Genomic DNA, 22024 nt, shown 5'->3' on the forward strand with positions numbered 1-22024 from the left:
CATGGTCAGGTCTACAATGCTTGCGTTAATGTGATGTGAGGGAGAAAATCTTCAAGCTGACTTTTAAAAGAGCTTTGTCACTGATTTATCGGATAAATTAGTAACAAGTAAAACTTCATTTGCAGGGTCGGTTACAAGTAAAGTGGACTGCAATAGAGTCGTTACTTTGTGGGATATGCACAACACAAAGTGATGTGTGAGTATGGCAGACATCAACCTCTTTCTCAAGACGAATTGAGAAAACCTAGTGATAAACCTGGTCCCCAGAACGAGTATGCCACAACTGTTCGACCTCGTTACCTGACCAGTTTGGTCAGCCAAAAACAATATATTCTATCTTAAAGGTCCGTTTTTATCTCGCTAAATCAGAACGATTATGGTCTTTTGGCCCAAGTTTTTCATACCTCAGTTCTGCATAACTCGATCGGTTTATCCGGTGGACAGCGTTATCCACCTTTTTTAACAACCGAGGCTTGATGGTCATTTACCTCGCCGCGGCGAGAAGCTCCTCCTTAATTAGCTATACCATTACTGAGACAAGATTTTTTTACCGTATAATTCGAGTAACTCTTGATGTATTGGTAATTCTGTTTTGACTCTGTTTTCAGATGGAGCTATGGTATTGTCCTCTACGAAATTTTCACCATTGGTAGGTTGATGTATTTGTAACTTCTTTGTTCTCTGCCTGTATCTTACCATTATAGTCTTGGATTTCGTATTTCTTTCAATTTAACGACGAACTTGAAGCAAATCCTCTTGAAAGACTGGCAATTAATAGAGCGACAACCATTGCTGAAATAAATCTAATAAACCCGCCCCTCGTACATTACAAAAAGAGGGTGTTCAATCAAATATATACTCGTGGGATTCAAATTACAAAACCGAAAGGCTAAAACACGCGCTAGGGAGTCGTGTAGGCGTGTACACTGCTAAACTTACAACCGAGTTTAACAAAGTGGAAAATATGAACAGATTCAATTACTACTAATAATGGACAATCACGTATCATTTCGGTTTTAAAAGTGTGATTGCATACGAATGCTAAAATTAAGGTCAAATGGATCATGGTTGGTCAGTGGAAACAACTAAGAAGGTGTGTTCTAAATCAGCTGTTGTTGTAATTGACCACGAAGTTTGGACATCGTGCTGTGACGTCATGACCTGGATCCGGATTGGCCGATTTTTCAAGTCGTTTAAAAGAATGTTAAAATCTGTGACCCACCAAAGATAACAAAAAATTGACAATGGATGTTTTCACACCCTGTTTAAGGTGGTAATCCTTATCCAAATATTCAAGATCATCGGATTCCTTATATGTTAAAGGACAACTACCGAATGTCTCAACCGGTACACTTGGATGATGAAATGTAAGTGACTGCTTTATCTCGATTGTTCATGTTCGTGTTCGTCTAACTCTATAGTGGTATATCGTGGCTGTGTAAAGGATAGGGCCCGGGATATCAGTAACTACAAAAATACGGAACACTCCGAGCTGAAATAAAAATGTATGGTCATAGTTGGCATTACCTTTTATTGGTAGAATTGGTTGAAAAGTAGAGAGAGTTACTTGTACGCGGTCTTATATAAGGCTTGACAGACGTAGTTTGACATAAAAGCGTTGAGGTTACTCCTCTTAAAGCAGTCAGGCGACATGCAAAGTTGGTATGAGACAGCAACCGTGCTACTCTTGTCTCGAATTACTTGAAAAACTGGACTTTTTGGTTTGATCTTTCTTCAGCTATGCCCTGATGTGCGAGTGTTGGCAAAACGATGCAAATGATCGACCAACATTCGAAGCCATCAGCTCTACAATCAGGAGATTGCAGCGATGTCACAAGGTCAGAATCATTTAATTCCATTTTTAATAAAGCAACCTCCTTAAGAAAATCGCATCACTGTGTTAAATAATTCTGTAAAGGCTTTCGGGATTATTTCCCTTTTATTTATTTATTTATTTATTTATTTTATTATTATTTTTTTTGTGGCTTTACGGCCGTATCCAGACCTTCCCCGGTCCTAAAGGGGTTGTTAACCTTCCTCTAAAGATTTCAAAAAGCTCTTTTCAGAATTCGAAATTGTATTATTAGCAACACTAACATAATTTATGTGTCGGGAACATTGCCTTTTGACTTCAGATTATCATCTTCAAATAGTTGGTTTTCAATTAAAGAGTAGAATTCATCATTACAGCGGACTGTAGCAGCCGTAATACCACGAAAAACTGTGAAGAGATAGATAATTCTGTCACCACTGAAAATAAACATCTAATGATAAAAACAAGCGATTTTATTCGAATACTGAAAATAAACACATAAAAATTGTTTACAAGTTTTTTCACGGCTCTAATTTCGTCACCAAGAAAGATGTTAAAGTACTAACGGTGGTTTTTGTCCCGAACATCTTAAGATTGAAATTTGAAAGAGTTGGCTTTTTTACATTTATTTGGACTAGATGGTTTCTAAAGATTGTCATTGTAAATTTTAACTGGATATCTCGTCCTGCTTAAATCCATTTGATAAATTATAAATATTGATACACTTGAGTTTCTATCGAAGTTATTAGACCAAGGTTTGGCTTAAAGCCACTTGGGACAGAACAATTTAGAATTTAGTTTATCAGTAATAATAATAATAATAATAATAATAATAATAATAATAATAATAATGATAACAATAATAACAATACTAATAATAATAATAACAATAACAGATTTTTATTTTCACACGATAATGTTTAAAGCTGAATAGCAAATGAAATCAAATTAACTTTCAAATCATATTGGTTTTTGTGCAGAGAGGAAAACCAAGATACCAATTCTTTAAAAACAAAGATTTCTCAAAAAAGTCAAAGATTGCTCGTAAAAAGTCAGGAGACTCCCATAGAATATCTGTTATTTTTAAAAAAATGTTAAGTTGATAAGTCATTTCAAAAGTATTATCGCGCCGTTTTCGATCTTTGCAGGTACATAAACCACGACGAAATAAGAATGTGCAACACTTGTACATCAATATGTTGCCCTTAAACGAAGAAAATCCTGAATGGGAATACCCTCGCGAAAAAGTGCACATCCAGAAGTACATTGGCAAAGGGGCGTTTGGCGTTGTCGCTAAGGCGTTTGTAGATGACCTTGGAATTGTGGCTATTAAAATTCCAAAAGGTAAAACAAAATGAGGAAATATATGGAGTTAAAGATAGCCCTCTTGCGGGGTCTCATTTTTATAAAGCCTATGTTACACTAGGCAATTTTTCGTGCTGCTTGTATCGCAAATTTGGCTGCGGCACAAGTTGCACGATAAATTGCCCAGTGTAACATACCCTGCCACAGACATTCCACCCAACAATCTTGTTGGTATATTATTATTATTATTATTATTATTATTATTATTATTATTATTATTATTATTTCATAGTCATACTGCTCAGCTTAAGTTTTTAACAGCTGATAAATTTGTGGTGTCGGGCAACAACAAGTTGCCAATGAACACCAAAATGTTTCTTTTCCCTGTCCTTTACATTTCCAATACTTTTCTTAGTATCCTTGCTGATCCCAGCAATGCAGACTTCTGGATTAAGGTAATTGATGTGTCTACTCCTATGCCCTTTAAGTTGCCCTTCAGTCGCAACGGCACTGTTCCTAAAGCCCCCAATACAATTGGTACGACTTTGGTTTTCACTTCCCACATCCTCCTCAATTCTCTGGCCAGATTTTGATACTTTTCAACCTTCTCGACCTCCTTTTTATTTGCTCCACTGTCTTCTGGAATTGCCACGTCTTGCTTTTGTCAACAAGCACTAGATCTGGCCTCCTAGCCTCGATGTTAAGTTCTGTCCGTATGCTGAAGTCCCAAAGGAGTTTGTAGCTCTCATTTTCCTGTACGCTCTCAGGGATGTGATTGTACCATGTATCATTCCGGTGGAACCCGCATTTTCCCGACAGATCCCAGTGAATTGCCCTGGCCACATTATCATGTCTTTTCTTGTCTTCTTTCTGTGCCAATTTTGAACAACCGCTGACGATGTGACTTACAGTTTCATTTTTGTCTCTGCACATTCCACATTTAGCATCTATCTGGGATTTGTGAATGGTTGCTTTAATATAATTTGTCCGTAATGCTTGATCTTGGGCAGCAATTATTAGTGCTTCTGTCTTTCTCTTAAGACTTCCTTGCTTCAGCCAGCTCCATGTTTCCTCATTACTCTGGTCCTCAGTCTCTCTTACAAATTGTCCATGTAGTGGCTTTTCTTTCCATTCTTCTTCTTCTTCTTCTTCTTCTTCTTCTTCTTCTTCTTCTTCTTCTTCTTCTTCTTCTTCTTCTTCTTCTTCTTCTTCTTCTTCTTCTTCTTCTTCTTCTTCTTCTTCTTCTTCTTCTTATTATTATTATTATTATTATTATTATTATTATTATGTGTCCAAGATCACAGCAATATCATGCTGGAAGTTCTGGTGCAAGCTGCAACAAGCAGCCTCGGCAATTCAAAACGTGTCTCAGGATCCGGGCTGAGCCTAACAGCACGGTCTTCTGCATTGTGTGGGTCTCATGCCCAACATAGATATCCTCTAGGTATTTTTCCAGTCTGTCTGTATAGGTCCCCAATGCTCCTATAACAATAGGCCATTTCCGAGTTCATGTCTGCCTTCTCTTCAAAGCGAGTCTAAGTGCGAAGTATTTGTGATGGTAATTAGTTCTACTTTGCATATGAACAAAAACTTCGCACCTAAACTCTCCTTGAAGAGGAAGCAGACATGATGAACTCGGAAATGGCCTATTGGAGTAATGGTAACCTTTTTCAGCTTCCAGTGGGTTTTGATTTCAAAGGCTAGATCACGATATTTGTTGACCTTTTTCTTGTCTTTCAGTATTATTATCATTATCATTATCATTATCATTATTATTATCATTATTATTATTTTCCTTTAATCTCGTGTGATCATCGAAAACTGGTCAAGTCGCAAGAAACGTTGCCTGGTGTAACACCACCCATCAAGCAACTTGTTTCGAAATTTAAATTCAAAAAAATACTGTACGGACTGGGAACTACCGAAATTGATTGACATAAAACAACAACAATATGCTAATAATAGAGATGGAGTTTCTCACCGTCAACGTTTTAAAGCCATCCTTAAATGAAAACCTTGGCAGTGAGAAACTTTTTCCCTATTATTAGCTTATTCTTGTCTTTTTATGTCAATCAATTTTGTTTCGAAATGTGAGAGCTTTTTTCGCAACAAAATTGCGAGTGTAACATAGGCTTGAATGTCCAATACACATGCATAATGAAATTCATGGCGCTTTCCCTACACATCACAAAGTGTCACAAAGTGCCTTCTTGTTAAGCCTTAGAAATTCATGCGCTTCTTTTTTGTTTTAGCCTCTGGTAAATATAAGGCTTTGATTGTTTGGGTCTGTTTGTGACGACTATGCCAATAAATGGGAATCTGACTGTTGCTGTATCAGAGGGTACCACATATGTGCAAATTATTCATAACCATTACAATTTTCTCAAATTTGATTGGTCCATTAACTGCTTTGTTTTTTCAGTAATTATTGTGGACGGTTGTAATTGGACGGTAAAATCGGACACCAATCATATTAAGTGCCCTCAGCTTAATCCACCAATCACAGAATTTATCGCAATAACCATAGCAACAACCACCTACCCTACCAGACTGGGGATTTTGTAAAATGGAAAAATTTGTAACATTATTCGGTGAAAAAGGAATGCATTTGTTTTCTCGGAAATTGTAATGGTTGTGATTAATTGGTAACAAGACTTCGTGTCATCCTATTTGGTCTGTAATCGTACTCGCGATTAAACAAATCGGACTCCCGCTACCAGGTCGTCCCATTGTGTTAATCACTGGTATGATTCCTGACTCCACTTAGTCCTTTTACCATCATTAATAAACGGTTTGCGTGAGCAAATCTCAAAATCTGTACACAGATGAAAACTGTTGGATAAAGTTATCTGTGGCCTGGATTTTCATTTCTACGAGTTCGCCCGTATGATATGATATGGTGTGAACTAAGACTGACTCTTTTGTTATTGTGTTAGTCGAAGCAACAGAGTCCAACAAAGAAGATCTCTTGGCGGAGTATGAGCTTGTGAAACAGCTTCAACATCCTAATATTATACGATTGATGGGAGCTGTGACTCTGTCAGGTAAGCTTTGTTGTTGAAAGAAGTTAGAATTTAGGCATGGTAACTCACCTTCTTTGACAACGAATGTTTGGACATTAGCAGGTCAGAGGCCGGTTGCTCGCAGTCTGGCTAGCGGCGCTAACTGTTGGTAAAGAGGTATCAAAACCTATAGGTTTCCATGGTATTTAACGGTGGTTAGCGCTAACCATGCTTCGAGAAACCCGGGCCAGGAAGTCAAATGAATTATTATCAGAGTTCAATTAGATGAAGAGGATGATGATGTCAATGACTATTATGGTGATGATGATGATGATGATGATGATGATGTTAATGATAAGTGATGACGAAAATTGTTTGGGTGATGTGATGACGACGACAACGACGACTATGACGACAACGATGATGATAACGACGAAGACGTCAACCACGACTACGACGACGAAGACGACAGCGACAATAGGGAGCTTAAGATTTTACGACGGCGGCGGCAACAACAACGGCACAAAACAATGATGTCATTGGTTAAAATAGCATAAATGATCGTGCTGCACGTGCAGCACGGATTTTAGCACGGATTCTTGCGGTACTCTGCATGAGGACGACGTGAAATTACCAAATTTGAGGTTTTGACGACAACGTGAGCATGCAACAGAGAATCTTACATTCTCTATTTTGACTTTGTAACTGCACGTATCAATTTGTTTTTACGATACTTCGCCCAAACTGTAAGAAGTGAACGAGATAGAATAACCGCGAAAGACTTATGATAAGGCAAAGTGATATTTTGAGGTGACATTTTCGTCGACGACGCCGTCTTAGATCTTAAGGTCCCTGATGATGATGGTGACGACGACGAAGACGACGACGGCGATGACGATAATGACGACGACCAAGATGAAAACGACGATGATGATGACAAAGAAGGTTATAATGACGAATAACGATGATGACGAAAATCATCTCTAGAAAAGTAGTACAATTAAAAAGTTTCCTTGTTGCTACGAGTAACAAAGATGCCTACACCGACGGGTTGACGACGAAGATAATGATAACAAATGCGAAGAAGATGACGGTGACCATCATGGGGGCGAGGATAATTGCCCCTTACAGATGACCAAAACGATTCAAAATAGTTTTTTCGAGCCTCTTTTGTTGCTTAGAGCAATTCTGGAACTAGAAATGAATTGTTTATACAGCCATTCCAAAGGAATGTGCCTATATGTTAGTAAACTAGAAATTCAATCAGCTTTTTCCATCATCCACATCGTCGTCACCCACTTTATGGTCATCATCATCTTTCTGTCCCCCACGGAGTTGATAAATCACTTCCTTTTGTCGTAATCTTGCCTTCTTCCTGCCACGATCCCCCGGAGGGCTGCGACCAACCCCAGCGGCCCTTTCTTCCGTTGTTTCTCCTTGGTGTATCGTCTTTCTACCTTATCTTATCCTTATTGCCGTACGGATAAATGCCTGCACAGTTGAGTGTCATGACTTCCTGTTAGAAATCGTAAATAACGTAAACGGGAAGGGGCTGGTAGGTTTAAGGTCCTACGCATTTTTTATTTGGTTGCTTTTGTAGGACTCCGGATGATGATAACAGATATGCACCTAATTAGATGCACGCAGGATCCCGTAACGAGGACCGTGCAATTCCAATACTAATACTAGGCCAATACTAGCCCAATACTAGGTCAATACTAGGTCTATGTAACGGCATTTTCACAGATCAAGCTATTTTTCGACGAGATCTTAAATAAGATTTAGCTTGCACGAGTGACCACTCTTAAATCCCATGGGTGATAATTTCTCATGAAAGACTTGTGATTAGCTGGAAAGGTCTGGTTTCGAGGGAAAATCAATCTAAAAATAACTTGGTATGTAAAAACGCCGTTCTACAAATGCATTGAAGTTGTACGCTCCTAGTGATGGGTTTCTCATGTACGCTATTTTTTACAACCATCACGAAGTCTCACTCTTTTTCCCAACTTGAACATCGCTCCCTTCTCGGAATACAGACAGTTAACGTCAAAGAATATCCCCTAAACTCTGGTTCTCTGGAAAAGATTAACAGCTCCATTTATCATATCCTTAAAATAAACTGTATCCCTGATACTTATTAATATAGAAATTGTAAATTTCTTAAAACTCTACCCACAAGAAAAAAAAATTGTGTATTCGACAAGCGGCTTTACTTCTTGTTGGAAATAGGTAGCAAAATGCTTAGAGTTAGCAGGACACTTAGTTGTGGATTTCAAAATCGTGCTTTCATCTAGCTAGTTACGAACATTTCATATAAGTATATAGTTATGTTTGATAACTAGCGTGAAATTTCCCCCCCCAAAACGTGTTCCTCTTGGCCAAATAGCCCTGCTACGTTAATTTGGTCTCTGCGTCCTTTGTTTAAACACCTATGCCGAGCACAACATCAGTCTCCTCCCCAAAGTCCGCTTTTCTTTTGTTTAGCACCAATAACACGGACTTTGGCCACTTCCAAGGAAGGAAGTTCGCAAATCACGGACTTCCGCCTCGACTACCCATGTTCAGAAATTTGAAGCAACAGTGGTTGTCAACGCTTACTAATTTGGACCTTTACCACGACTGTGCATTTGGAAGTAAGTGGCCAGAGTCCGTGTTCTTGGTGCTGACCGAAAGAAAAGCAGATTCTGGGAAAGATATTGAATACTACCTGTGACCCACCACAGACACTTGGTCTTGAACGACAACTGTTTCAAACGTTCTAGATGTCATTACTAAGGCTTTTTACTTATCTTAATTATTTTAAAACTCTGCAGATCCAATCATGGTAATGTTCGAGTATATTCCATACGGTGATTTGCTCGGATTTCTGAAGAGGAGTCGAGGTCTTGATGACCAATATTTCAACGACCCTGACATTAAACCGACCAGTTCTCTTACATCAGAGCAGCTTTTGAAATTTGCCGGGGAAATTGCTGATGGTATGGCATATTTGGAAGCGAGGAAGGTATCTAGAAATTCTGTTGAATATTCTGTTTCGAAACGCGGGATTGCTCATTACAATGGCATAATTAGAGTCGTAGTACTTAATTGATAAATAGGAACTTTTAGATCGGCCGGCGAGGTAGACTTCCAGAACAAGTTCCCGTACTGAGCATTTTTCGAAGTGTGCGTGCTCAGAACGGAAAACTTTTACTAAAGTTCCCGAGTATTAAAGAAACTTTTCAGACAACAAATCTATGTGCAATTTCTAGTGAAATTACCTCTTCGTTTCACAGTTTCTAGGTTGGATGGTCGAGGTCGCTGTCAATGTAAAACTGTTTCATACGTTTTAACAAAACAGAAAACGTAGATAGTGTGTAGGAGACCTCAATGTATTTTATATTATTTATTAACTAATTCGCTCTTGACGATTGGCTTTGATCGTTTCGTCACATGAGCCATTTTGGTGTACAAAACAAAACATTCGAAGGACTCATCGTGCAGAACTTGGTAATTTATTTGTACCTTGACATGACCATCTCAGCACGTGGATGCAAACAAGGAATTAAAGCAAACGTACACTATGATTATTTACATTTTGCCATTTTCTGTTGAAGACATTTCAAGACATGAATACACAATGGCAAAGTTGAATGGCGATGGAATTGAAAGAACAATTTTCCTTTTTTCCACACGTTTTACCGTAGAGAACAATACGGATCAAAGAATTCTAGACATGAAAACGACCGAGTACAGATTAGGGAACGCCCCATCATTTCAGGAGCTACAGTTCCTTGACAGTACGATCAGTTTGTGCGTCTACATTAAAAAAAAAAAAATAATCGTTGATGAGAATTCAGACAATGGACCTCACAAATTAAAGTGTCCACTTAACTCTGCTTCTTAAGAGGGGTGGCACTTAACTACCAAAACCGTTGCTATGGACTCCTCCAAATTGTCATTTCTCGAGTCCCTTTAACTCTACAGTTATCCTTTTTTGCCAAGTGTTTTCTATTTAACATTTCTTTTTCTGGTTCGACTCACAACCATATTTGGTAAATCGCGCGACCAAAACAGAAATGCCCAGTACGAGAACATTCTAACACAAAATCTGTGCCATGGATTTTAAAAAGGTTATTTTTCAAAAAAATTATGACGTCATAAGGCCCTCCTTTGTTACACTTTTCAAAATATCACTTCCATTTTTTCTGCAAATAGAAATTCCATGCTACTGTTTACGAAAAAAATCATGGGATGGTTTCCATCCGATGAAAAAACCGCCTCGTCGTTTCGTTTCCTGTGAGTTTTTGCATGTTTTTCTCTGAAACGCACGACAGAGGACTGGGACTAGTTGCGTATGCGCGTTCTGATTGAAGTGATGTCAGACTTCCATTGGAAAAGTGACTTCAAAGAACCATTCAGTGCAAACCTTTTTGTAGGACCCTTGACTAAAAATCTTTCTTAGCAACCATTGTCTTTCTGTAGTTAAGAGCCACCCAACTTAACCCAATTTAAAAATAAGACTGACACTAACATTATTGTTGGAGATATGTAGCAAATGCTAAGACTTCAAGGGGCACTTTGTGTTGGATATCAAAATTGGATCTTTGACGCATCATTACTTCAAATTGTTGTCTCTGTAGATAATTCACCGAGATTTGGCAGCCAGGAATGTGCTTGTAGGAGAAGAAGAAACATGTAAAATCACCGATTTTGGAATGGCAAGAGACGTGCAGCAAAATGATATCTATTTTAAACGATCGAGGGTATGTGTAAGGTTTCTGGTCACCACAGATTGTTCGCAGGGGAAGTGTACACTTTAAGCTTTGTAGTTACAAAAACGTCAATTTTTTTAATCATTCGGTCATCTAAAATTTGTCTAAGTACAAATAGATTTTTTGGCCATTTTCGCAGTCTTATTTTCTGTCGTATGACAGAAAATTGTATGAGGTCGTAATGATGTCTTTGAGGCTGAAAATTATTCCATTAAGGAGCGCTCGATTGACCCTATTCCAGAATAAGAATACGTGGAGTGATTATTTAATCGGTATGTTTGGTGTTGTGAGGCAACAAGGATAATAAAGTTGAATTTGAAAGAAAATTTTAGCAGGTGGTTGACAATTTTAGTGTGAATCTCCGTAAAAACGAAGGATTTCTAACTTCTATTCCATGTATTCCTATTCCCGAGTACGGTTGATCGAACGAGGTTGGAAGACACTTTTCCCAATTAATTTTGAAACTTCAGCAGTAAAAGTCAACTTTAACTTTAATCAGAGCTGAAATAAATTTAATGGTCAGATCTACAATGCTTGCGTTAATGTGATGCGAGAGAGAGAATATCTTCCAGCTGACTTCTGAAAGAGCTTTGCCAATGATTTATCGCATCAATTTGTAACAAGTGAAATTTCATTTGCAGGGTCGGTTACCAGTAAAGTGGACTGCAATAGAGTCGTTACTTTATGGGATATGCACAACACAAAGTGATGTGTGAGTATGCCAGACATCAAACTCGTTCTCATGGCAAATGGAGGACATCGACCCCAGAACGAATATGCGACAACAGGTTAACCTCGTTACCAGAACAAGGTTACGAGGTTGTCAAGTGAGCTGTGCACATCCATCTCAATCCATTGTTACGTTAACTAATTTCGTCAGCCAAAAACAATTCTCTCCATCTTAGTGATTGAGATCTTCTTATGGTCGCTCACCTCGTCAGAAGCCCCCACCCCCCTAAATTAGCTATTCCATTGCTGTGACAAGCATTTTTTTAAACCTGAATGGAGAATTGATCCTTGCTCTTATCCAATGGATAATTTAAGCAATTGTCTCTTAAAGACACCTGACCTCTGCGATGCCGGTGGCAATGCTCCACCAATTGAGCTGTGAAGCGTCTCAGTTTGGAGCAGATCAATTTGTTCAGCTCGTGTGTTCCCGTGAAAAGACTCGATGAAATCAGAGTAATCATGATTAGAATAATTCTTGTATTCTGTTTTGACTCTATTTTCAGTTGGAGCTATGGTATTGTCCTTTACGAAATTTTCACTATTGGTAGGTTGATGTTATGGTAACTTCTTTGTTCTGTCTTTGTCTTACCATTATATTAATTCTTGGATTTCGCATTTGTTTCAATTTAAAAGCATCTGTAAGTAGTTACACTTCCTTTAGGCTTTTTGCCTTGGTTTAGTTATATCCGAAGGAATTGATAAAGCTAGAGCCGTCGCACTTCATTACTGCGAAGTTGTCTTTGCAAAGTTTCTTACTCTTTATGATGTATATCATTGGGCGTTTAGCGACACACAGTTCAATACAGCCATAGTAAAGATGTGGTACCCTGTTTTGTCTTGCATGTCATTAGCGACCTTTAGATTGGAGTACAAGATCTCAGTTCTGAGCACGCGCAATTCAAAAAATTTCGGTCTTTAAACGTACTCCGCGTGCTCAGTATAAAGACCTCGTAGTCGTTCTCCTACTCCAATCCGAGGGTCGCTATTCTCCTTTGAGAAGGAACAACTTTAAACTCCATTTTGGTGGTCAAAAGTGCAAAAGGTACAGTTTTAGACCCAGACAATTCTGGCAAAGCCCCTTGCAAAGTGTTTATGTTGTATCTATCCTTATTATGTACTCAACATAGTATCCCGTTTCTGATTGGTCAATGACGAATGCATGAATAGGTTGCAATAGAGGTTATATAGCGCAATACTGAAGTGGCTATGGAAACACAGAGATGAAGTAATTTTGTTGAATATTAAATGAATAAAAAATAGCATTTATGGTCACTCGTGATGCTTTGAAAGTTCTCAAATCTCACTCGATTGAGATCATTCAAAACATCACTCATTCCCATAAATCCCAAAATGCACTCGCGTTCATACGATTTCCTAGATACATAAAATATGAGCGAGTATTTACCCTACTCGTGCCACTTCAAATCCCTCAAATATGAAATGTGTAGGATTTATGAGGTAACAGTCACCTCTCAGCAGAGGTGCCGTGTCAACTCTGTCATGGCATAGCAGCTTGGAGAAACATTGTAGATGTGTGCAGACCATTCTGGAATTGAATATTGGGAGGGCAGATAGGCAAGCAGGCAGGCAGGATTTAGGAGGAAAGCGCAGCCAGTATTTTAACAATTCCTAGAGTCTGAACGTCGTACGAAGGTTTTGTTTTCAAGTCGTTTGTAAAAATGGTAAAGTCTGTTAACCACAAAATGTGAAAAAAAAAGTGCCAATGGATGTTTTCACATTACTTTTAAGGTGGTAAACCTTATTCAGATATTCAAGGTCGTCGGATTCCCCATATGTTGAGGGAAAATTACCGAATGCCTCAACCGGTACACTTGGATGATGAAATGTAAGTGACTGTTTGATCTCGATCGTTTGCTTTTGTGTTTGTTCAAAAAGAGATTGGTGTTGCTCTTTTTGATGATGCATAGTTATCTTTGCCATCCTTTGGCCAGTAAGGCGCACAGTTACGCTTTGCAATTTTTCGTACAAATTTTCACGCAACGGAATCTACGCTTGTTAAGTCCTGCCTACACGTTGTAACATTGTTAGAAAAACACGTATCAACATTGTTATAAGAACGCTTCTAACAATGTTGGATACACACATAAAATTGTTGGAAACACGTCGCTTTAGTCACGCAACCTAATGATGGCGTTTGTTTTGTTTGTATTTTGGAGACTGGGCCCTTAACTGTGATTGGTCTTTGCAATACAACATTGTTGAAAGGGCCGCTACACGCTTGAGCATTACTTGTATGTTGGAGGAAATGTTTGAGTGAAATCAAAACATTCTTTCAACAATAATTTTGAAAAAACGTCATCAAACATGTATGCTACACGTTCTAACATTGTTGATCCAAGAAATGTTTTATAACAATATTTGAACGTTTAGCCGGGGCTTTAAAGGCAAAATACTTTGCCTCCCTCTTTGCTTTTTTCTCGTTCCCAGAGCCCGAACAACGGAGCCATTGAAAAATGCGCCCTCAGTTGCCAAGCAACATCGCAAAAAAAGTTGCACACTGGCTGTTACTCTGCGCAACAGGACAAGAGTTTGCGAGCTTTTTGCCCTTTGAAAGCAGTTTTGCATTGGGCAATGTTTCGTGCAACTTTTCTCGCGATGGTGTTTAAAGTTAAATTAAACGGCGTGTCAACGGCTTCCTGTTCGTGTAGTTAAGTCTCTTCAACTGATGGCTCTTTTTGACAATCTTTAATCTGGACCTTAAGCCGTAGGTCCCGTTATTTTTGGAATCTACAATTGTAGTCCCCGTAGAACGCTCTTACGTCCAGAAATGACTCTAATTAGATGCACAGCCAATTGTGATATCCAACACGAAGTGTCCCTTTAAGTCTAAGCCTTTGCTACCTATTTTCAACAATAAGGAAATGGTAAAGGTTAGCATTATTTTTAGCTTAGGGTAAATGCTGTTTTTTATTCTTATATTACTTGAGGAGTAGTATATGGGGCAAAATTTGTGACTTTAATTGTCTGTATTCCAAGACAAGAACGATGTTGAAGTTGGGGGCAAGATGAAGAGGACACTTTGTGACGCTCATTGAAATCCGCTTCCGTCTTAGCAGGGTCAATCCTGGACATATTTCATAATACGATTTTCAGTTGAGTATGACACTAGGGAACTTTGGTGACAAAGTTTTGGCGTTAAAGTTCCATGTTTTCCAGGCAACTTGCTTCGTTTCCAAGGATAACTTTTCGGGGTTTGACATCATTTAACTGGTAACGATAACCAGTTTGAATTTAACCATTTCCAATACTAGATTTTGGAGGGCCTCATTGCTGATGACGTCAAAGCCCTAAAAGTTACTCTTGGAAATGAAGCAAGTTGCCCTTGACAACATGGTACATTTAACGCTGAAACTTTCACACCAAACTTCCCTAGTGTCCTACTTAATTGAGAATCGTAGTAAGATGGCAATCAGACGACGTTAAGCATAAAAGCGTCGAGTTTACTCCACTCGAAGCAGTCAACATGCACAGTTAGCTATTAACGAATTGTGACGTTCTTTAACTCGGTATGAGACGAACACAGTGATACTGTTGTCTCAAATTAATTGCAAAACTGGATTTTCTGGTTTGATCTTCCCTCAGCTATGCCCTCATGTGCGAGTGTTGGCAAAACGATCCAAATGATCGACCAACCTTCGAAGCCATCAGCTCTACAATCAGGAGATTGCAGCGATGTCATAAGGTCAGAATCGTTTAATTTCATTTTTAATAAAGCAACCTCCTTAAGGAAATCACATCACTATGGTAGATAATTTTATGAAGGCTTTCGGTATTATTATTTCATTATTATTGTTATTTGTTTTATTTATTTATTTTCTTTGTGGCTTCACGGCTGTATCCAGACTATCCCCCGGTGCTAAAGGGGTAGTTCGCCATCCTCTAAAGATTTTAAAAAGGTCTTGTTAGAAATAGAATTATTAGTAACACTAACATAATTTACGTGTCGGGAAGAGGTCACGTGAAGAGAGGAACATTGCCTACTATCATCTTCAGATAGTTAGAATTCATGGTTACAGAGGACTGGAACAGCCTGAGTGTCGTGTAATGCCACGAGAAACTGTGAAGAGATAGATTATTTTGTCACCAATGAAAATAAACACAAAAATTATTTTTAAGTATTTTTACCGCTCTAAAAGTTGACTTTTTTTTTTCATTTATTTGGACTAGATGGTTTCAAAAGATTGTCATTGTTAATTTAAATTGGATAAAACGTCCTGCTTAAATCCATTTGGTAAATTATAAATATTGATGCTCGTGAGTTTCTATCGAGGTTACTAGACCAATGTTTGGTGTAAAGCCACTTGTGACATAACAGTTTAGAACTTAATTTATCAGTTATAATACTAGTAATAATAATAATAATAATAATAATAATAATAATAATATTAATAATAATAATAGTAATAATAATGGTTTTTTTTTAAACGATAATGTATAAAGCTGAATAAAAGATGAAATGATGTATGAAATGGATCATATATGAAGTGCGGATATTAAATCAAGTAAAGCTATGGTCCTCGCATTTTTTTGCAATTACGTAGAGAAGCCTGAAAAATGCAAACCCTGTTGAAGTCCTGAATTTTTCAGGCTTCTCTACGCAATTGCAAAAAATTCGTTCATAACTGCGAGGATCATAGCTTCACTTGAAAGCTGGATAGCTTGTGGAGTTGTGTACAAATTGAATCAAATCAAACTAATACCTAACAAATCATATTGGTTTTTGAGAAGAGTTGAAAACCGGAGTACCCGGAGAGAAACCTCTCGGAGCAGAGTAGAGAACAAACAAACTCAACCCACATATGTCTCCGGATCTGGGAATCGAACCCAGTTGTTAGATTTTGCTGTGAAACTTTATCTAAAGATAGTTATTCTTATCTTTGCTTTCAGGAAATCATCTACATGAACGTATACGATGACAATCTGTATGGCAATGTAGAGGACCTTGATTGAATTAGTACAACTTTGCGTTGAGGATTTCACCCTGCAGATTGTTCGTAAGCTCAAATCGGAATCTCGAATAAGTGATCACGCAAAGGGACTACAGATAGCGAGCCATATAGTAAAGAACTTTAGTATAATCACATGTGTGATTATTGACAATCCTCTGCGCTGATTTGTTACCCTTGAGGTGATTATTACGTGATAATCACCTACGCAGTTTTTCAAAATGGCCGCGAGCCGTTTTGTCGAGGTGACAAACGAAGACAGTATTTGTTTTAAAGAAAATGCACACTTTTCAAATAACCACCAATGTAATTATTCTAAAACAATTATTCACCTCGCCTTTGGCGAATAATTGTTAAATACAGTGTAAGCGCAGGACGTCAAAGCGACCATTTTGGTATCCCAAGGCAAAAAAATGGCGGCCATTTCCCAAACCAATTTTCCGTAAAATGAACTCTGTTCCTTCCCAATTATTATTTTTTTGTTTGTTTTTTTTTTGTTTGTTTGTTTTTTGTTCCAATTTAAAGCACATGGCCAGTTTTCAGGTGTGTGTAACTCTCTTCATGTCACATTTTGTTCGTTTCTCAATATTTTTCCTTTTCGTACCTTTTTTATTATTATACTGTAGTCATTGTTATTATATATTGTTCAAAGACTCTCAAGAGATAGTCTGCTTTTCTGCCAAGTTGCAATTGTACCTAGTAGATAGAATTTTATAAAGTTTCAAATTTAAATAGTATATAGAGTTGAAAACTCTTAGTTTATTATACAAAGTATTGACACCGATTGAAGAACGATGTCACTAAACTGAATGCACATCATATTAATTAAAGTAAATCATATAAATTTATTCGTGTCTTGTTTTAATTATTTTAGCTTTTCGCTTTACTGACGTTGCAATATCAATCGCGATCCCAGAGCTCTTGTGCGCATGACCGCGGAGTCAGCAGCGTAAGCACTGGGGTCGAGAATATCCTCTTGCGAATTTTGAAAGACGCATGCGCGGGACAGGTTAAAAGTCTCGTTTTGTTCATTTTCTTTGGTAAGCAAACTTGCATTTAGAATCTTTCGCATTTTTAACGCATGCGTTTTTAGAACACGTGATTTATGCCCAGAAACGCACGTGATTAGATGCTCAACGATTTCAATAAGCGTCACGAAGTGTCCCCTTGCTCTTCAACCTAACTTCAATAGGAAAGATATTGCTGACGTCACTTATTGTCATTAATAGGGAATTTAAGCAGCGATTACGGCGACGGCAACGAGAACGTCATCTCAAAATATAAATTCCTGTTATTGCTATCACTTCGTTATTATTTCATCCTTTTTAAGGAGGCTCGAAAGGGTTTTCAGCTGAGCGCGCGCGCGTAAGCCACACAAGTAATTCTAAGAGATGCTCAGGTCAGCTGCACTCGCGCGCGGACTCGATTGAGCGGGTAACGCATGCGTAAATGATGATCTTGAAACCCCCCTCGTTTTTCCTTATTTTGCAACTTTACTTGTTTTTTTTTTTTGCAAAAAAAGACCTAATTTTTCTGAAAAACTTGCCTAAAGATTTTGTTGAATTTTAAGTATTTTAGAAATGTTTTCTAACACTATCTGGTAACGCTGGGAAGATTTCACCGTCCCATAAGGCTCAAAGAAATACCTTATATCGTTGCAATAGTAACGTTATTTTTAAGGAAAATGTAATGTAAGAAATTTATGATGGGTACTTAATACCCTGGCCAAATTTAGTCTTGATATGATTACCCTAACTGTATCTAAAGACATAATATGTTTATTTGTTTGAAAGAAGAAAAAAATTATTTCGAGCCTCATTAATATGACAAGGTGTGGTAGTTCCCCAAGAATGACACTGATCGGAAGGGCGGTTAATTTAGGGGAGAACATGAAAATTTATCCTCAAGTGTTGACGTTCTTCAAAAAACCTCAAATCTGGCTATTTCACCTTGTTGTTTTGCAGACGACGACAAAGAAGTGGACAAAAGCGAAAAAAGCAAGTTCAGGGTGTGCAAAGCTATTGTTTTTGCCCACTATTAAAATATGCAAATTTGTGACCTTCTCGTTGCCGTCGCTGTTGTCGTTGCTAAAGTTCCCTAATGTGCCAACAAGAGCCTCATTGGCCGTCGAAACAAGGGGTCTTTTGTTCCTGTGGCTGGCACATTTTAAAAAACAAAAGTCATGCTTGTAAACAGATATGTTCCCTACATCAGTCGTATTTGGAATACAGACAGTTAACGCCCCAAAGGCTCCCTTAAAGTCGGTTTCTCGAGCTCAAGTAAAGATTAACAGCTGCACTTCCCCTAACCAAAAAATAAAGGATAAGCCTTACACTTATTTCATTGTTGGGAATAGGGAGTAAGTGCTTTACACTAGAGCGAAACGTCGAGATGGATCAAAATCAGCCATTTTTCGAAAATACCATAACACCCTTTGTTTGTTCCTCCAAATTTTTGCATAATTATTGTTTCCAATTCCTCTTGGGTTCTTTCTTTCCCCCGGGAAAACCGCTCGAGTTCTCTTGCGTTCCGCAACAACAGAAACGCCCGTTACGCAGGCTATCTGAAATCGCTATTGTTATGCACGCTGTAATCTTGGCACGTGCCCTCGTGCACTAAGTTTGCAGGCATGTCTTCACGTGTTTTACTTTCGCATATTTGAACAGGATCAAAACTTCACTTCCAGCCATCGTTTTCGCATTGAAGAAGGCAAGGTAGCTTACCAGTCAATTTTGAAAAGGTTAACTGTGAAAAGATATCGTATTCGAAATGCCAACAATGTAATCGACTGAAAACCAATGCGTTCAAAACTTCAACTTAGCGAGAAACAATGCAAAAGAGCCAGCATCAGAAACCGTTGCAACTGAGGGGAGTTAAGTTCTACGCTCAAAGAAATACAAGAATACGGATGAGTATTATAAACAAATATTATGTTGTCTAGACTTGAGGGTTTGAAAAGCATTTCTCACATTGTTCGTCATCGACTACAAAAATTGATAAATAATTATTATTCTCCAAACAATGCTATCAAAACTCTTTAACAGCAGTAAAATTAGTGTCATTTGACGAAAAAAACCAAAATCGACTGTTCCTTTTCTTTTTAGAAATCTATTTGGGATGTGGAAAAAAATTAAGAAAGGGAGATTCTGTAAGGCAGAAACACTGCAAAGATATCTATTAACAAGAAAAAAGTAACTCAACGCCGGTCACCTTAAAGTGCTACTACGATCAAAAATCATTTTTCGTTTTTCTTCACATTTCGAAAATGCTTGTGCTGAATACTCGAAATGCGAGATGTTATGCAGTCATTTCAAGAGAAAAACTATTCATTTTTACGGCAATTGTCCGTCATTACTTGGCGTGGTTTTGTCAGATATAAAGCCCTCAGAGAGCTTGATCGAGAAGAAAGCTAAGTGACGTCACTAGCCTAAAATTGCAGTGCGTGAATGCGGCTTAATTAGTATGCAGAACACGAATGAGACAATCAGAAAGCCAAAAAACTCTCGTGCTGCATACTAATTAAGCCGACTTCTCACACTTTTGTAAACTAACGAGTAAATGACGTCACTTTCTCCTGAAGCTTATCGGTCGGAACTGCACCAAGCTAATAACGGACCGTTAAATGAAAAAAAGTGGAGTTAAAATAAATAGTCTTCCTTTTGAATTGAATTACGACAAAAAAATTCGCCTGTTGAGTGTTCAACGTAAGAGCTGACGGTGAGAGTTGGTTATTTGTGGGTTCATATGTTCCCGTGCTGAATATATGAATCCCCAAATGACCAGCTCCCAACGACAGTGGCTTCATAGCTCAATTGGTTAGAGCGTCGCACCGGCATCGCCAGGTCGCAGGTTGAAACCCTGTTGAAATCCTGAAAATTTCAGGCTTCTCTCCGCAATTGCTAAAATTGCGTTCACAGCAGCGAGGATCATAGCTTCACTTAATATTGTTTTTGTTTCTTCTTACGTTATCGATTGGAACTAGCCCCCAAAGGCCTGTGCAACTTTGCTGGCGAAGAACTCCCAACATTGTTGGGTGTTTAATACATGTTGCGTCTGTTTGCACAACCTGTTGCACGTTGTTAGGAGTTGTTGCGCAAAAGTTTGGAACTGGTCAAATTTTTCAGCCGACAACTCCCAGCAGCATTTCTTTTGTTCCGTCATCACCGAAGCGTAGCGTAAAAATGTTGGATCCGTTTCCACAGCTCTACCAACGTTGTTGGAGCCACGCACGTGCATTACATAGGGTCTCCATGGAGATAGCAACGCAGAACATGTTGAAAACAAGATGGCAGCCAAATTTTGTAAGTTTACAAAGTCTTATGGGTCGTATCCTTCCCATAATACTCTGCAAGTCATTTGATCATTATTGCGTCCTCTTTCACACAACTGCCAACACGATTCAACATCTGCAGAACCAATAACGCTTCGTTATGTTGATATGACAAATACGATTGGTTGAAGGTTCCCTTTAATTTCTTACATTTATTTGTAAAACAATCTGGATTTAAACGACATCATTTTGGTTTGCAAAACTAAGCATTAATTAAATATTTTTACTAATAAAAGGGCTGGCGTTGCCATCATCGCAAGAAGAACTTCTCTGCCTTTTAGCGTTCAGTTGTATTGTTCTTTCAGGCAAGTTCCGTTTAGTTCCTTTGTTATTTTGTCTTGCATTATTTCTAGAGTTCATTCACTTTGATTTCTTTTCCCTTAATTCCGGAGCTCTTCCGACGGGTAGTCTAATATGGGTACACCTCGCGTTTTAATTCTAGGCCATTCGTTTATTCGTCGCTTACATGATTTCATTGAAAGTGACTCCGGGCATTTGGATTTAACGTTCCATTTGTCGGCGTCCGCCCTCATTAGCTGGCATGGAATTGGGGGGCGCACAATCGCTAAAACGGTCAAGTTCGATCTACACATCCTTCACTCGTTTCGCCCAGATATAGTTATTGTGCAACTTGGCACTAATGATTTAACATCTTGTCCTCCTTTGCAAGTGGGCTCTGCCTTGGAGGATTTTGTGCACTTGCTGCATGATTCGTACGGCGTAAGGGGTGTATGCGTATGCCAGACTATCCGTCGACGTGCAGCTGTGGCTTTCAACCAAAGAGTCGATATTTTAACACGATATCTCCGGGTGGTCTTGGAGCCTATCCCTTATGCCATATACTGGGGCCATAGGGGTTTTTGGAGGGCATGCAATAGTTTCTTTTCTGCGGATGGCATTCACTTAAATAGTAGGGGGCAATTTAAGTTATACCGCAGTCTTCGGGGAGCGGTACTTAAATCTCTTCGAGTTTTTACTAGCGATGGCAACCAGTAATTCTTTGTTGCTACTATTCCTTTCGCTCAAATGTTATGCAGTAATGTTAATTTGTGGACCAAACCCAATTCTGTTTGTGTCAGCCTTTGTCGTTTTATTCTAGTCGTTGCGGTTTATTTGCGCACGGC

At 38.5% G+C, this 22024-nt stretch overlaps 1 protein-coding gene across 1 annotated transcript; it reads left to right on the plus strand.

Moving 5' to 3' along the window:
* The first annotated feature begins 129 nt into the window (after positions 1-129).
* On the plus strand, positions 130-17259 carry LOC137983125 (proto-oncogene tyrosine-protein kinase receptor Ret-like). Its single transcript, XM_068830308.1, has 13 exons — positions 130-196; positions 609-649; positions 1271-1367; positions 1739-1838; positions 2962-3157; positions 6055-6162; positions 8934-9124; positions 10743-10865; positions 11516-11586; positions 12107-12147; positions 13353-13449; positions 15207-15306; positions 16512-17259. The coding sequence occupies exons 3-13, from the start codon at positions 1315-1317 to the stop codon at positions 16572-16574; spliced, it is 1143 nt and encodes a 380-aa protein (XP_068686409.1). The 5' UTR covers positions 130-196; positions 609-649; positions 1271-1314; the 3' UTR covers positions 16575-17259.
* Positions 17260-22024: the final 4765 nt, after the last annotated feature.

Source organism: Montipora foliosa, chromosome 13 (assembly GCF_036669935.1).
Source record: "Montipora foliosa isolate CH-2021 chromosome 13, ASM3666993v2, whole genome shotgun sequence".
Classification (NCBI taxonomy): domain Eukaryota; kingdom Metazoa; phylum Cnidaria; class Anthozoa; order Scleractinia; family Acroporidae; genus Montipora; species Montipora foliosa.